Source organism: Nanorana parkeri, unplaced genomic scaffold (genome assembly GCF_000935625.1).
Source record: "Nanorana parkeri isolate BGI_ZX_2015 unplaced genomic scaffold, ASM93562v1 scaffold56, whole genome shotgun sequence".
Lineage (NCBI taxonomy): Eukaryota > Metazoa > Chordata > Amphibia > Anura > Dicroglossidae > Nanorana > Nanorana parkeri.
Window position 1 is genome coordinate 591,034 of NW_017306324.1, and position 16,425 is coordinate 607,458.

Below are 16,425 nucleotides of genomic sequence, written 5' to 3' on the forward strand. Positions count from 1 at the left end.
GTGACAACCACTCCTACGTTTCTTGTATGGGTGTTACAGAGACAGGAAATGAGGAAAGATCTCCCTTATGGGGACATAGACATGAACATAAAAATGTGCGTAGATTGGCCTTTTATCAAAGCAAATTATTATAATATATCAGGGGTGGGCCCTCCAGAACCTGGGCCCTCCAGCTGTTGTGGAGCTACAGGTCCCATGAGGCATTGCAAGACTCTGACACCCACAGGCATGATGGTATTTGTAGTTTGCGAAGGTTTCCTACCCCTGTTTGTTATAGACTGTTCTGTTATTTTTAGGTTGATCGGAGAGCTGTTTGATGTGCCTTAAAGATGGAGTCTGTCCTGCTGGTGGCCCCGATTACTGCGTTGGAGTTTGTGGGCGACCATCTCCTTGCTGGTAAGATTTGGTTTTGCTTTCCTGTGATAGCGGTTTATACAGTGTGAAGGGCCAGCAAGAAGTGCGCGGGCACCTCAGATAAACGTAGAACACTCCTTACCAGAGTCCGGCACCTCAGATAAGTCTGTGGGGACGCAGGAGCTGTGCACGCTCACACGCTGCTTCTAAGTTTTACCCGCCACACCTAGACAGTGCGCTCAGACATGATGGATTCCGGCCCGAGCACTTTCCAGAGACCTGGAGAGAGAGGCCACACACACCTCTTGCCTCTCCATAGACTGACATGAACTGGCCGCACACTTCTTCCCACAGCTCCCAATGCCTTAAAAAATGGCCCTTTGCACTGCCAGAGGGCAACATATCCCCATTCTAATGGGGCCCTCGTCTTACACCAGCGACATTGGCTGGTTTTATTGTTTATTTATTTTTTGTTATAAGATTCTTCTTAGGATATTCTTATTGGGAAAAAACATGTCGTACATGAAAGGAAGGAAAAATGGGTACTCGGGTCCCGGGGAAGAGTAAAAAGACAAACCGATAAATAACATTTATTTATTGTGTAAAGTGTTGTCACAGCGCTAAAGGTTTGAGATAAATATAAAAATATGTGAACATATATGGATCAAAACATGAGTGACAACCCTGTGTATAAGTCTTCAAAAAAACCTACCAATATGAATATAAAGTACCAAAAAACAGGTGTCCATAAAGGACTGAAAAAGTGCTGATGTGCAAACAATCAAAAGGAAAGCTACATTCCTCAATAAGATAAGTGAATAAATGTAACAAGATATCACACTATAAAAACCATAAAACTAAGTATATCGAAGTGAACTATAAAAAATTGAATAACCATTCAATAAAACTATTTCATAAATATGTGAAGAAGTGCAAAATAGCAGTGAAATACAATTTTCCATATACTTATCTTAATGATCATTGAAATTTTTAACATTTTTACACATGTTTTTACTTTATTTTCTATTCTTTTTACTGAATTCGTGAAATTTAACTTGGAATACCTTTGCAGTCTCTGTTTTAAACGAATATGATCGGTACAAGAGGTTATACCGTGCTCTGATTGGTTTAAGGGGCTAATGGTATGAGCCTATTATTTATTATCGGTACTCGCCCAAATGCTCCGATACCTTCCCTGATACCGGAACTTTCAGTCAGAGGAAGATTTCCTCTGACTGGCAGTCCCGTAGGGACTGTGTAATCAGGAAGCTGGGCGGCGAGTAACGATCTGCCTCCCGGCTTCCTGATTGGCCAGGAAGCTGGCTCAATGCTGATTGGCAGAACAGCCGGCGCGATGCTCATTGGCTGGGAAACCGATTTGCATCAAATTGGGTTCCTGGCCAACCAGGAAGCTGGGAGGCGGGTCATTACTTGCCGCCCGGTTTCCTGATTGGCTTGGTAGCCTGTTTCCCAGCCAAGCACAATCAAGCCGGCCAGACAACATGGAGCCAGCATCTCAGCAATCAGATTGCCCGGGAAGCCGGCTCCATACCTGTGGAAGCATCGGTATCAGTACTCGGAATCGACGAGTACCGAAAGCAAAGTATCGGTACTCAATACCAAAAAACGGTATCGGTGCATCCCTAGTATTTCTATAGCGCCAACAATTTACATAGTGCACATTCACATCAGTCCCCGCCCTCAAGGAGCTTGCAATCTAAGGTCCCTTTTCACATGCGCACAGGGCCAATTAACCTTTCAGCATGTCTTTGGAGCGTGGAGTTTGCATGTTCTCCCACGCAAGCACAGGGAGAACATCCAAACTCCATGCAGATAGTGAAATATAAAATATAACAGTATGAATAGAAAAATGTGAATAATAATAATACATTGAACAGCAGTATGTTCAGTGTGAACAACATCTACGTTCTTGTGTTCCAGGTGAGGGCCCCAACCTAACTGTCTACAGTTTAAAAGCCAACGGCGCTAACCCACCAAGGATTCAGCAAACAGTGCTCGGAGGTTACACCATACACGGCATAAAGCCCACTCCCACATCATGCCGGGCAGAGGACGTGTGCCAGCTTTGTGTGTTTGGGAGCAAGGGGCTGGTTATCCTGAAGTTTAACATCGCCGATCAACAAGTACACCTGTCTGAAGTCTGTTCCCTTCGGCGTCTTCACGATTGGATATGGGATGCTCAGTGGCTTCACGAAGGCCCACAAGCAGCGGCCTACCTGGGCTTAGCCTTGGGCCACAATTCTGTGGCTCTTTATGATTTTCGTAGTGGGAGGGTCTTGAAGGAAGTACACTGCGCTGAGAAATGCATCTTGTATTCTGCCCATTTTGTGGGCCGAACCTGGGAGGAGCTCACTCTGATTTCCGGAACTGTTTTCAACCAACTGGTTATTTGGGGGATGTGCGACCAAACAGACCAGGAAGGAAGAGTGGAGCCTCGAAGAAGGATCAGCGGCCACAATGGTGTGATATTTAGCATCTTCTATATGAAAGGGATGCTGGCCTCGGCTTCTGATGACCGCAGCCTCCGGGTGTGGAAGGTTGGTGATCTTGCAGACTCTGAATCTGACGTCCAGTGTCTTCTCGTGTTGTATGGACACCAGTCGCGGGTTTGGTCTGTCAGGCTTCTCCAAGAGAACATCGTCAGCATTGGAGAAGACTCGGCCTGTATTGTCTGGAGCTACGCTGGTGACATTGTTCACAACTTCAAAGGCCACAAAGGTCGCGGCATCAGGGCGGTCGCTGTCCAAGACCAGCTCGGTTGGGTGGCGACTGGCGGAGCAGACTCTGGTATTAGGCTTTGGCAAATAAAAGGCAGATCGTCTTCATCTAATGGGCTTGTAAACTTACATTTTAATGCCCCTGAAAGAACCGGAGCTCCCAAGGCGATTGCAATGATAGATACAAACTGTCTTGTTGTAATGACGGACGTGGGTTCCATATACATGAATGACCTCCTAAGCAAGCAATGGACTTTCGTCCTGGCGGATGAGAACTATCGCTCATATAGTCTCCTGGATGTGTTCAAATCTTCCACGAACGTTCTGTGTGCCATTGGCAATATAGCAGGGGGTGTTAAGATCTTCTCGGTGCCCCATGATGGCCATTGCCCAGAGCTTAGGCTTTATGACGGTAAAGTCCACAACTTGACCTGGGTTCCGTCACCATGCTTGGCACCAGACCGGTGTCACCTTTTCAGTTCAGGTCCCAATGGAGTTACGGTTTGGCTCGAAGTCACCTGTGTTTCAGGCCACGTCAAATCCATCTCGGAGAAGTGTCGTTTCAGTATGCCCGCCTGCAAGCAGAGGTGGCACACCAGCATAGCCTTTGTGCCTACCGAAAATGTGATAGTTTGTGGCGATCGCAGAGGGTCGTTGATGTTGTTTTCGGTGAAGGTCGCTGGCATATGTCATGGTGAACATGCAATGACCACGTCTTTACCAAGTGATTGTCCACCATCTACCGGTTCCTCTGTCGATTCGGTTGCTCTGGAAGGATCCTTGCTTCCTACTGTGTCCAATCCACCAGAACAAATTGAAGATCCAGTGTTTGTACTGTATGGAATTCATGGCAAGCTAGGAGTAACCTCAGTCATCTACCATGACGGCTTTGTGTACAGCGCCGGCCGTGATGGACTTTATCGTCAGCTGAAGGTTGAAGGAGGCCAGTTAATTGTCCTCCGCAAACTGAAGTCCTGCAAGGGCATGGAATGGATCGAACGTCTCTCCTTTATGCCGGACGGCAGCTTACAGATCCTCGGCTTCCATTCCACCGACTTTGTGGTCTGGAGCACGAAAACCAACGAGAAGCTTTATTGTGTTCCCTGCGGAGGAGGACACCGATCTTGGAGCTACAAGAAGGAAGGTCCTGGTGAAGTTTTTGCCTACATCAAATCTGGCGACATACTTGCCTACCAGAGCCAGCCAGCTGAGAAGGTACAAAGCGTGCTAAAGGAGCCACTGCACGGCAGAGAATTGACTTGCGTTAAGTATGCTGGAAACGTGAAACTCAAAGAGAGCCGCGTCCATGTTCTGATCACAAGCAGTGAGGATACCACGGTTAGCGTCTTAGGTTTTAATGAGGTTTCAAAAGAGATTTGGCAACTTTCAACCATCAGTGACCACCTGTCCAGTGTGAGAACATTGGCTTTGGCCAAAACCAAATCGCAGCCATTGGAGAATGGCGTCCTTTCCTGCGTGCTCTTCACTGCTGGGGGTAGAGCACAGATAGAGTGTTACCGACTTCTGGTGCAAGCGCAGGAGGATGTAGGCTGCGTTACGTGTCAGGTCATTCACTTGGCCTCCCACAGGCTGGACGAACATTGGGACAGGATGAAGAATAAGCATCGGAGGATTAAGGTGGATCCGGAAACCAGGTGAATGTTTTATGAAAGGAAACCTCCAGTGACAAGAATACGGTGGCTTCCATTGCTAACTATTAGGAAAACTTGTTCTCTGGCTCTTTCTGTCTTCAGTCCTCAACTGGAACAAGTCAATTCAAGTAGAAAGTCACTCGCAATGCCAAGTCAATCTCTTTATTGACTATGCTTTGGCTTTGAGATGTTACACTACCATAGCCAATAAAGAGATTGACTTGGCATCACTTTGGAGGGCAAGTGACTTTCTACCTGAATTTACATGATTTACGGAGGCACCCACCCTTCTATTGGGCCTTCCGGTCAGGAGTGCGATGGGTTACACTTGGTCTTGAGCTGTAACAAGCACACATGTTGGGAAGTCAGAATGAAGTCAAAACTCCAGATCTGAATACTTGTTCAAGGTCAGTGCCTCAGAAAGTACTGACGCTACTAGATTAGCATGACAGCCAAGATACTAGGACTTCCTTTTCTTTAGAAAGCAGCCACACCCTGAATAGAAAAGCCTATACCCCGCCAGCATGCTGTAGGGAAGGACCCTTGCTCTCTGTGTGGAAGCAGTAAGCTCTCTGTAGAAGTCAATCAGATCTATAGCTCTGCAGTTAGCAAAACCTGCGCTCCTTGCTGAATGGGAAGCTCTCTCTCTCTGACCTCTGCAGATAGACTGCTGCTTCCCCATAGTAGCAATGTTGTAGTATTCTGCAGTCTGCTCCTACTGCACAATCATGATGTGTCCCAGCAAATGACTGCTTATTCGAATGAACTTCTTCTCTTACTCCCATCCCGGGAGTGGTATTTAAAGCTAAACTCCAGGGAGATTTAAAAGAGACATATGAACGCAGCTCTGTATTCATTAATACATCATTAAACATATTATAGTTAAATGTAAGAACCTGAATTAGACTTGATATCAGCCTCTTGTAGTCTTTGTACAGCAGCGCCTAGAGAGGAGGAGGGAGAAGCAGTGCAAGAAGCAGGCTGATAAGGGGAGAGAGCAGAGTAACAGGGAGATGAGCTTATCAGTCTGCTGCTTCACCTTTCATTGTCCAGTCACAGGGGTAGGAAGGAGACCTCTAAGAGAAAGTAAAACTGCAGCAGAGGAAGATTAGTTCGGCTCAGTAGATCAGGAGGTGAGCGAACACATACCGGCGTTCGCTCACTTCTCTGGATTCCCCCCTCCCTGCTCCGATCCTCCAGCGCTGACTGGCGGAACGGACGTGGGAGGGGGCGGGTACAGCTGGCTCTGCCCTTGTATAGTCACTCACTCACGCAGCTGGGCGGATCCAAACATAATTGTCAGGATCCGCTTCAGCTGCGGCATCTCAGTATACAGCTCGCGGTATACTGAGCTTAGGGTGACGGGAAGACGCTAGTTTGTGTCCTCCCGTTACCCTAAGGAGAACTATGGGGAAAAGCCCTGACCCCATAGTTCTCCTTTAAAGAGGAACTACATTGCAGAATTACATTTGTATCCGAATGTGAACAATGATCAGAGAAAGAACAATAGTTGAAATACTGAACCTGTAACTTTCCCTTGCTGCCTTGTGCCAGGTACATGTCCATCCGAGCCCTGGAGGACGCTGCGCTGGGCCCATCGTCCGCTTGTCTTTTCCTGGCAGCTGCCTGCAGTGACGGATCTGTAAGGTGGGTACATATAGAGTGCAGTGACGGATCTGTAAGGTGGGGACATATAGAGTGCAGTGACGGGTCTGTAAGGTGGGGACATATAGAGTGCAGTGACGGGTCTGTAAGGTGGGGACATATAGAGTGCAGTGACGGGTCTGTAAGGTGGGGACATATAGAGTGCAGTGACGGGTCTGTAAGGTGGGGACATATAGAGTGCAGTGACGGGTCTGTAAGGTGGGGACATATAGAGTGCAGTGACGGGTCTGTAAGGTGGGGACATATAGAGTGCAGTGACGGGTCTGTAAGGTGGGGACATATAGAGTGCAGTGACGGGTCTGTAAGGTGGGGACATATAGAGTGCAGTGACGGGTCTGTAAGGTGGGGACATATAGAGTGCAGTGACGGGTCTGTAAGGTGGGGACATATAGAGTGCAGTGACGGGTCTGTAAGGTGGGGACATATAGAGTGCAGTGACGGGTCTGTAAGGTGGGGACATATAGAGTGCAGTGACGGGTCTGTAAGGTGGGGACATATAGAGTGCAGTGACGGGTCTGTAAGGTGGGGACATATAGAGTGCAGTGACGGGTCTGTAAGGTGGGGACATATAGAGTGCAGTGACGGGTCTGTAAGGTGGGGACATATAGAGTGCAGTGACGGGTCTGTAAGGTGGGGACATATAGAGTGCAGTGACGGGTCTGTAAGGTGGGGACATATAGAGTGCAGTGACGGGTCTGTAAGGTGGGGACATATAGAGTGCAGTGACGGGTCTGTAAGGTGGGGACATATAGAGTGCAGTGACGGGTCTGTAAGGTGGGGACATATAGAGTGCAGTGACGGGTCTGTAAGGTGGGGACATATAGAGTGCAGTGACGGGTCTGTAAGGTGGGGACATATAGAGTGCAGTGACGGGTCTGTAAGGTGGGGACATATAGAGTGCAGTGACGGGTCTGTAAGGTGGGGACATATAGAGTGCAGTGACGGGTCTGTAAGGTGGGGACATATAGAGTGCAGTGACGGGTCTGTAAGGTGGGGACATATAGAGTGCAGTGACGGGTCTGTAAGGTGGGGACATATAGAGTGCAGTGACGGGTCTGTAAGGTGGGGACATATAGAGTGCAGTGACGGGTCTGTAAGGTGGGGACATATAGAGTGCAGTGACGGGTCTGTAAGGTGGGGACATATAGAGTGCAGTGACGGGTCTGTAAGGTGGGGACATATAGAGTGCAGTGACGGGTCTGTAAGGTGGGGACATATAGAGTGCAGTGACGGGTCTGTAAGGTGGGGACATATAGAGTGCAGTGACGGGTCTGTAAGGTGGGGACATATAGAGTGCAGTGACGGGTCTGTAAGGTGGGGACATATAGAGTGCAGTGACGGGTCTGTAAGGTGGGGACATATAGAGTGCAGTGACGGGTCTGTAAGGTGGGGACATATAGAGTGCAGTGACGGGTCTGTAAGGTGGGGACATATAGAGTGCAGTGACGGGTCTGTAAGGTGGGGACATATAGAGTGCAGTGACGGGTCTGTAAGGTGGGGACATATAGAGTGCAGTGACGGGTCTGTAAGGTGGGGACATATAGAGTGCAGTGACGGGTCTGTAAGGTGGGGACATATAGAGTGCAGTGACGGGTCTGTAAGGTGGGGACATATAGAGTGCAGTGACGGGTCTGTAAGGTGGGGACATATAGAGTGCAGTGACGGGTCTGTAAGGTGGGGACATATAGAGTGCAGTGACGGGTCTGTAAGGTGGGGACATATAGAGTGCAGTGACGGGTCTGTAAGGTGGGGACATATAGAGTGCAGTGACGGGTCTGTAAGGTGGGGACATATAGAGTGCAGTGACGGGTCTGTAAGGTGGGGACATATAGAGTGCAGTGACGGGTCTGTAAGGTGGGGACATATAGAGTGCAGTGACGGGTCTGTAAGGTGGGGACATATAGAGTGCAGTGACGGGTCTGTAAGGTGGGGACATATAGAGTGCAGTGACGGGTCTGTAAGGTGGGGACATATAGAGTGCAGTGACGGGTCTGTAAGGTGGGGACATATAGAGTGCAGTGACGGGTCTGTAAGGTGGGGACATATAGAGTGCAGTGACGGGTCTGTAAGGTGGGGACATATAGAGTGCAGTGACGGGTCTGTAAGGTGGGGACATATAGAGTGCAGTGACGGGTCTGTAAGGTGGGGACATATAGAGTGCAGTGACGGGTCTGTAAGGTGGGGACATATAGAGTGCAGTGACGGGTCTGTAAGGTGGGGACATATAGAGTGCAGTGACGGGTCTGTAAGGTGGGGACATATAGAGTGCAGTGACGGGTCTGTAAGGTGGGGACATATAGAGTGCAGTGACGGGTCTGTAAGGTGGGGACATATAGAGTGCAGTGACGGGTCTGTAAGGTGGGGACATATAGAGTGCAGTGACGGGTCTGTAAGGTGGGGACATATAGAGTGCAGTGACGGGTCTGTAAGGTGGGGACATATAGAGTGCAGTGACGGGTCTGTAAGGTGGGGACATATAGAGTGCAGTGACGGGTCTGTAAGGTGGGGACATATAGAGTGCAGTGACGGGTCTGTAAGGTGGGGACATATAGAGTGCAGTGACGGGTCTGTAAGGTGGGGACATATAGAGTGCAGTGACGGGTCTGTAAGGTGGGGACATATAGAGTGCAGTGACGGGTCTGTAAGGTGGGGACATATAGAGTGCAGTGACGGGTCTGTAAGGTGGGGACATATAGAGTGCAGTGACGGGTCTGTAAGGTGGGGACATATAGAGTGCAGTGACGGGTCTGTAAGGTGGGGACATATAGAGTGCAGTGACGGGTCTGTAAGGTGGGGACATATAGAGTGCAGTGACGGGTCTGTAAGGTGGGGACATATAGAGTGCAGTGACGGGTCTGTAAGGTGGGGACATATAGAGTGCAGTGACGGGTCTGTAAGGTGGGGACATATAGAGTGCAGTGACGGGTCTGTAAGGTGGGGACATATAGAGTGCAGTGACGGGTCTGTAAGGTGGGGACATATAGAGTGCAGTGACGGGTCTGTAAGGTGGGGACATATAGAGTGCAGTGACGGGTCTGTAAGGTGGGGACATATAGAGTGCAGTGACGGGTCTGTAAGGTGGGGACATATAGAGTGCAGTGACGGGTCTGTAAGGTGGGTACATATAGAGTGCAGTGAATGTATTATATAGACCCTAAGGCCTCATTCACCATTCACATGCAGAGCCATACAGCACGCACATCCAATGCAGAAGCCTGTGTCTGAGAGAGACCGTGAGAGTGCTGCCCGTATATCTCTATGACAGGACGCTGCAACATGCCGACCTGAACTTACACATTCCTACATGTACGGATGCATGCCCTTGGACGCCGCCTGCCTGTCTGCATCTGTGCTTGTATGGATGTGCATGTGTCCAGCCACGTATCCATGTATCTTTGGTCCATAACCTTTTATTTGCGGTCTGATCTCAGACACATTATATAAGATTTATACTTCTCTCTTTTTTTCAGGTTCTTTATGATGTGCGAGGATCTCCGGAGGATGATTCTTGTGGCGGAGACCTTTTATCACCAGCGATGTGTGCTGAAAGTGGAGGCATTTGTACACCGATCTGCAGATTCTCACAGGTAGAGATGAAATTTAACATGGGATTGTCCCCCCTGACCTCTTGTGTGACCATGATCTCTGCCCTGCCCATATCCACACTTGGTGGTGGGGAAGCCGTATTTGTGTCGCTCCAACCCCTTCTGTATTTATTAATAAACCGCCTCTGCATGTACCTGTGTTTTCTCACACATTAAGAGGTCTATTCATAACTTTATTTGCTGAGCCATTAGTCCTGCTGAATGTTTGTTCTGTACGTGATGTAATACTGAGGTTTGGCCAGTAGATGGAGCGAAGGAGCATAAGGAAATATATACCCTTTTTCTTTGCTCATCAGCTCCATCTAGTGGCCAAACTGCAGTATAACATTACATACATTCGACCTGAAAAGAAAATATATCTAAGAAGGTTTGTTTTTCCATTCATAAAGATTCGTAGGATGAATGGCTCTGCAAATTGGTTATAAATACCCCCCATATAGGCTTTGTTTTTATCATTATCTGACACATTTATGTGTTTAAAAGATTCAGTAATATGCTTTTCTTTTCTGCTTCAGAGTCTGGCTATGCAGCGCCTCAACTGATGGCCGCATTGCATTCTGGGATATAACCAGCACTGTAGAATGCGCTCAGAAGATGCTTGACGGTGAATACACGGATGACCAACCTCAGGGTGAGTCCTCTCCACCTTTTCCCCTTTCTTCCATGTATTTTTTTCCAGGTACTATATGTGCTCATTCACCTGGGCGCAGCCCCCAGAACCCCCTGGTGTCCCTGCCAGTAACACACTTCCTGCCCTAGGGTGACAACACTAACTCAGTACTGTTTCGGGACAACAGACACTAATAGCACTATGGAACCAATCCCTTCTGTTCTCCATAACATAGAGGGGTGTGGTTTTGTAGCTGAGAATAATACAACTGATAACAGTCAGCGTAGGCATGGAGAGAGCACAGGAAGTTATCAGCTCACAATTTATTTATTTTTTGGCAGGATCAATAATTCATTTTCAGAATTTCTTAAAGGAGAACTATGGGGTCAGGGCTTTTCCCCATAGTTCTCCTTAGGGTAACGGGAGAACACAAACTAGCGTCCTCCCGTCACCCTAAGCTCAGTATACCGCGAGCTACAGCTCCCAGTACACTGAGATGCCGCAGCTGAAGCGGATCCCGACAATTGTGCCGGGATCCGCCCAGCTGCGTGACTGACAGCTGGCTCTTCCTATCTAGAGGCAAAGCCAGCTGTACCCGCCCCCTCCCCCGTCCGTTCCGCCAGTCAGCGCTATCGGAGCGGGGAGGGGGGGAATCCAGCCCCTCCCCTGTCACGGCAGAGAGCCGTGACAGGATCGAGAGGTGAGCGAACGCCGGTATGTGTTCGCTCACCTCCCCGATCTACTGAGCCAACCTGTGACAGTCTCATTGTCACAGGTCGGCTAGAACTATGAGGTGAGTGAAAAGCACTCACCTCATAGTTCTCCTTTTAAGCAGATAAAAGAAAACACTTTCTATGATATATTTCGGAGACCAAAAGGAACCAAATAAGAGAAATTCATTGTTGGGGTTTCCATACACTGTAACTGCTCCGGTTTCCTGAGACAGGAAGGCAGTAAAACGTTTCATTTCACAATATACCTTCCTCAGGTAAGTGGCCGTTCTCTTGGTTTAGAAAGCTGCATTCCTATGAGGATTATTTCAGTCCTTTGCTTCATAGCAAAGGGCTCAAAGGAAGAGCAGAGAGCCTCCAGCAACCAATCGGATCCCAGCTTCCATTTTTCAACCTGTTCTGCAGCAATGGCTGCTGGAAGCTGATTGTGTTCCTTCATTTCCTCCAGCCGTGGTACATGAGTGAGTTCTAGTTATGCGGATTCTGGTGATACTGGTTGTAGGAGATGAGGATTAGTTGGGTCATCAGAGAGATTGCTATGGTGAGGTGAAGAGGAGAGATTAGCGGCTAAGCGCTGTAATAATAGCGGCTGCCGGTCGTGTTGTCGAGGTTGTCGAGCACTTCAGCTGATCCGTGCACGTCAATGAGGCTCATTACATATTCATGAGGCGCTGAATGATTTCCTCGGGCTTTTGACAAGGGAGAGAATCCGATCCGGGACACATCTGTGACATACGGCCGCCGGGAGGTTACGCTGAGCGTCGTTACTGGCCAGCCGAGCACCGTGACGGTCAGCGTTTGGCCATCTCAACAACTGAGGTTCGCTGTGACTTCCAAATCGCCACCGCTCGTGTCCAGAATTGTCACGTGACGTTACCCTGACCCCTTTCACTTTGCACCACAGATGGAGAGTTTGCCTAACCCTGCCATAGATGCTTTCCATGGACCCATATATCTCACCTACCTCTATGGCTGAACACACACACTTTTGCTCTGCGATGGTTTCCAGTAACAGGAAATCAGGAATAACTCCTGAAAAATAGCAGAGCACTTCCTGGTATGTGAGTGTGCTAAAGCAATCCTGTCGCCCCATAGCTGTATATCTGCAGTGTGAGATCTCAGGCACTCCTGTCGCCTCATAGCTGTATATCTGCAGTGTGAGATCTCAGGCACTCCAGTAGCCTCATAGCTGTATATCTGCAGTGTTAGAACTCAGGCACTCCTGTCGCCCCATAGCTGTATATCTGCAGTGTGAGATCTCAGGCACTCCAGTAGCCTCATAGCTGTATATCTGCAGTGTTAGATCTCAGGCACTCCTGTCGCCCCATAGCTGTATATCTGCAGTGTGAGATCTAGGGCACTGCTGCCTCTGACTGCTATTTATAGGCGATTTGGTGATGCGGTTCACTGTTCTGCTTGCCGGAGGCTCTGACATGAGGAAGCAAAGCCCCACCTCTACCAAAATGGCCACCGTCATACAGAGACATAGTGTAGAACAGATGCGAATCAACAAAGATGGCCACTAATTCGGGATGCAACAATGCCATTATTTTCAAGACCGAGTATGAGTACCGATACTTTTCCTCAAGTACTCACTGGCCTCTGGAGGGCTGTGCGGGGTCTCGGGAGGTCTGTGCAGGGTCTCAGCGGGGATCCAAAGGGTCTCAGCAGGGGTTTGGAGGGTCTCGTGGGCAGGTGTGGGTGGCGGAAGCGCTGCGTGGTTCCCTGGAAAGGAGGAGGAGAGGCACGGGTTGGCGCTGTAACCAGGTCCCCAGCACGCACGGGACATCAGGCAGCTGCTTCACTTTAAAAATGTAAAGCGCCGGGATCGGCATTTAGTATCGGGGCATTTCCATGCCCCAAAGGCAATAATGGTGACGAGCCCTTTGCCCTCCACTTGCATTTTGTGGGCACAGTTCCCAGACATAATTTCCTCATTAAGTAACATCAGGTGAACATTTTGTCTTCTCCTGCAGTCCAGGTATTCCTCAAATCAAGTTCCATGTGCTACAACACTCATGTAATATATTCATTAATCCTTACAGACTTGGGATCGGCCCGCTCCACCCTCTCCGTTCACCAGAGTGGCATCAACAGCCTCCACATACGAAAGACGACGGAGGGTGACTACCTGCTGGCCAGTGGGGGAGATGACAACTCCATCCATATCTGTAAGCTGGATGCGGATGGTCAATCTCAGGACGGACAGACGGGATGCGTCCGCCTGCTCCAATCATTCTCCGTCACCTCCGCGCACGCTGCTCACGTCACCGGCCTGCGCATCCTACGGCAGGACCTCCTGGCCTCAGCCTCGGTGGACCAGCGCCTGACCCTGTGGAACCTCGGCTCGGACGGCCTCCAGCATCTCGCCACCAGGTTCTGTCACGTGGCCGACGTGTCCGAGCTGGATTGCTGGCAGAGCGAGGATGGGGGACACTGGTGTGTGCAGTGCGGACAAGGATTGGAGATCGTGGTGTACAAGCACTCGACGTTCCTCTGATTATGTGTGTGTGATGTACTGTATGTAAGATTACATTTATAGGACTTGTGATAATAAACCTGACTTATTGTGCTGGAGGACCGGCCGTGAATCAAGTGTCTTTGCCCAAGACGGTGTGTGTGCTGGAGGTCCAGGTCAGCCTATCCGGCCATTTATTTGCAGGAGGCGAATGACTTCATTGTCACACTTTATCCCACCTGAGCATTGTAAAGGTTTTGGGTCTTTTTAAATAAAAAGTGTTACATATGTGTTTATATTTATATATCTTTTATATTTTGTTTGCTGTGCATGGAAAATCTTTATTTTACAGATGAACATTGAATAAAGGGGGCTTCCGCTCTCCATCCGAAACTTAACCAAAAAGGGAATTTGTACAAAAAAAAAAGCAACGCCCTGTAAGGGGGGGGGTTTAGGAGGGGTGTGGATGGAGAACTTCTCCCTGGGGGAGCAACTCTGAGCCTTTGCCCTGGGTGACAATGTCTACCTTCCCCACTGTGCCGATGCTCCAGGTTGGGGATTGGCACTGATCATCCTCACATGCACTGCAGGTCTATTGGTCCTGCATGGTATGTGATGATGTCAGCATGTGACTACCAGCCTGGAGAAAAGGCTTTGGCGGGCCAGCAAGGAGGTAGCCTGTCAGAGCAAGCCATACGGTATTACAGCTTATACCCCAAAACATAACGAGCATTTACCCCGTAATGTACCCCCCAGGTTTTCTTTTCTGCCTGGAGCGGGGCATTTAAAATCGGGTGATCCAACCAATCAATGCCCACGCAACCGTCTGGAATATTTGTCCTGTCCATGCACAAGCCTAACCACATAAAACAACCTCCCGATCCTTCACTACAGATGACCTCCCTGGCCTGGAGCTTTGTACGCTGACATTGGAGATCTCCATTCACTGCCTGTCGTCCTGTTGACAGATTTTATAATGAATACAAATCCGCATTGCTAGCACTTCTCTGAATTATTGAGTGTTTGTCACCCTGAAAGGCTGATCCACTCCCAAGCCAAGGGTCTTGTTAATAATTCATCCCTGAGCTCTCTATAGGAGCATCCAAGCTGAACCAGTCACACTTGGACAGTGAACTTGGATGGAAATTGGACTTGGAGCGACAAGGAGAAGTTGCCATGGCCTCCTTTCCTTTATCTGCTGTATGTTGAGGTTTCGCTATGGGGAAGCCACATTGTTAGCCCCATCTCACTACTGGACAGCATGAATCGGAGCATCAGAGGGAGAGCCACGCGGGAGGCGGACGGGAAACCATCCGTGGTGTTTAATTCGTATGACGGTGCAGCTGGAACCAGGGCGGTACCGGGTACCCATCGGCTGTGCAGATCAAATAACTCAGCTGCTTCGGCAATGGAAGAATGGACGGACTGGAACACTACCAGGAGGACGCATCAGGATAAGGTAAGCTGAGAAAAGAAGGATTTTTGTACTCACCTTAAGATCCTTTGCTTGGAGTTTATTGAGGGACACAGGAGGTCATATACTGTTGGGTTATACTGCTGCCTACAGGAGGATTAGACTCTAAAAAAAGCAACAGTATATGACTTCCTGTGTACCTCAAAGGACAAGAATGCACTCACCATAAAATCCTTTTCTTGGATTAATTGGAGGGACACAGGACGTCAAATCCTGTCGGGATATACTTCTGCCTACAGGAGGATTGGACACTAGCAAAAAAAAACAACAGTTTGTGACTTCCTGTGTCCCTCGGTGGATGAGAAAGAAAATAGGATTTTTGTACTCACCTTCCATTGAGGGACACAGGAAGTCATATGCTGTCCTTTTATGCTGCTGTAGGCGGCAGTATAACCTGACAGTGTATGACTTCTTGTGTCCTTCAATGGCTTCTAAGGAAAGGATTTTACAGTGAATACTAAATTAATATTTTCTTTCTCGTACATTGAGGGACACAGAAATTGACATAGCGTATTCCCCCCCCCCAGTATCAAATCCTCCTGTGGGTAGCAATATAACCCGACAGTATATGACTTCCTGTGTCCTTCAATGGACCAGAGAGAAGACTAGCAGTCGCCTAGTAAGTTTAAAACTAGATTAGCTGGCCCCATGGGATGAGCAATGGACCAAGCAATCAATAGAATACAAATTCCCTGCAGTCCAGCCGTACGAGGCATTCAAGTGTATGTAACCGTTTTATTTTGGATAGAGAACCCCCGGTAGGTTTTTATTGATTTAGCTTTTCATGAAAATCATAGTTGGTGATGCTATGAAGGTCCTTGTTGCCCTGAATGGGCAAAGTGACAGATTCTCTTAAAATTTAAATTGCAGGAAGGTAATAAAAGGCCGCAATGTAATCCAGATATTCTTACAATGGGTGGTGAATCTGTCTTCATATTAGCTTCCTGAAATCCCCTGCACATTAGCCCTGGGACTGCGAGAGGCGGGACCAGCACAGTCAGCTTATCAGGGTTCTAACGCAGTACACAGTGCTGTCATTCTAAAATGGAAGCTTGCTGACAGGAGCTTTTGCCACTGGCCATGTGACCGAGGCCATGGCATTAGTTTTGCAGTCCTTGCCAACAGGTCTATAGGGATA

At 48.7% G+C, this 16,425-nt stretch overlaps 1 protein-coding gene across 1 annotated transcript; it reads left to right on the top strand.

Annotated features, from left to right (window-relative positions):
- The first annotated feature begins 304 nt into the window (after positions 1 to 304).
- Positions 305 to 13,855, top strand: WDR6 (WD repeat domain 6). Its single transcript, XM_018576080.1, has 6 exons — positions 305 to 396; positions 2,296 to 4,747; positions 6,299 to 6,391; positions 9,880 to 9,996; positions 10,530 to 10,645; positions 13,401 to 13,855. Exons 1-6 carry the CDS (start codon positions 330 to 332, stop codon positions 13,853 to 13,855), a joined length of 3,300 nt encoding a protein of 1,099 aa, XP_018431582.1. The 5' UTR covers positions 305 to 329.
- The last annotated feature ends 2,570 nt before the right edge of the window (positions 13,856 to 16,425 follow it).

Excerpts from the sequence above, each read along its gene's own strand:
- WDR6 (XM_018576080.1), top strand. The coding sequence starts at position 330 with ATGGAGTCTGTCCTGCTGGTGGCCCCGATTACTGCGTTGGAGTTTGTG. Across the intron at positions 397-2,295 it reads GGGCGACCATCTCCTTGCTG|GTGAGGGCCCCAACCTAACT; the intron begins GTAAGATTTGGT and ends CTTGTGTTCCAG. Across the intron at positions 6,392-9,879 it reads TGCAGTGACGGATCTGTAAG|GTTCTTTATGATGTGCGAGG; the intron begins GTGGGTACATAT and ends TCTTTTTTTCAG.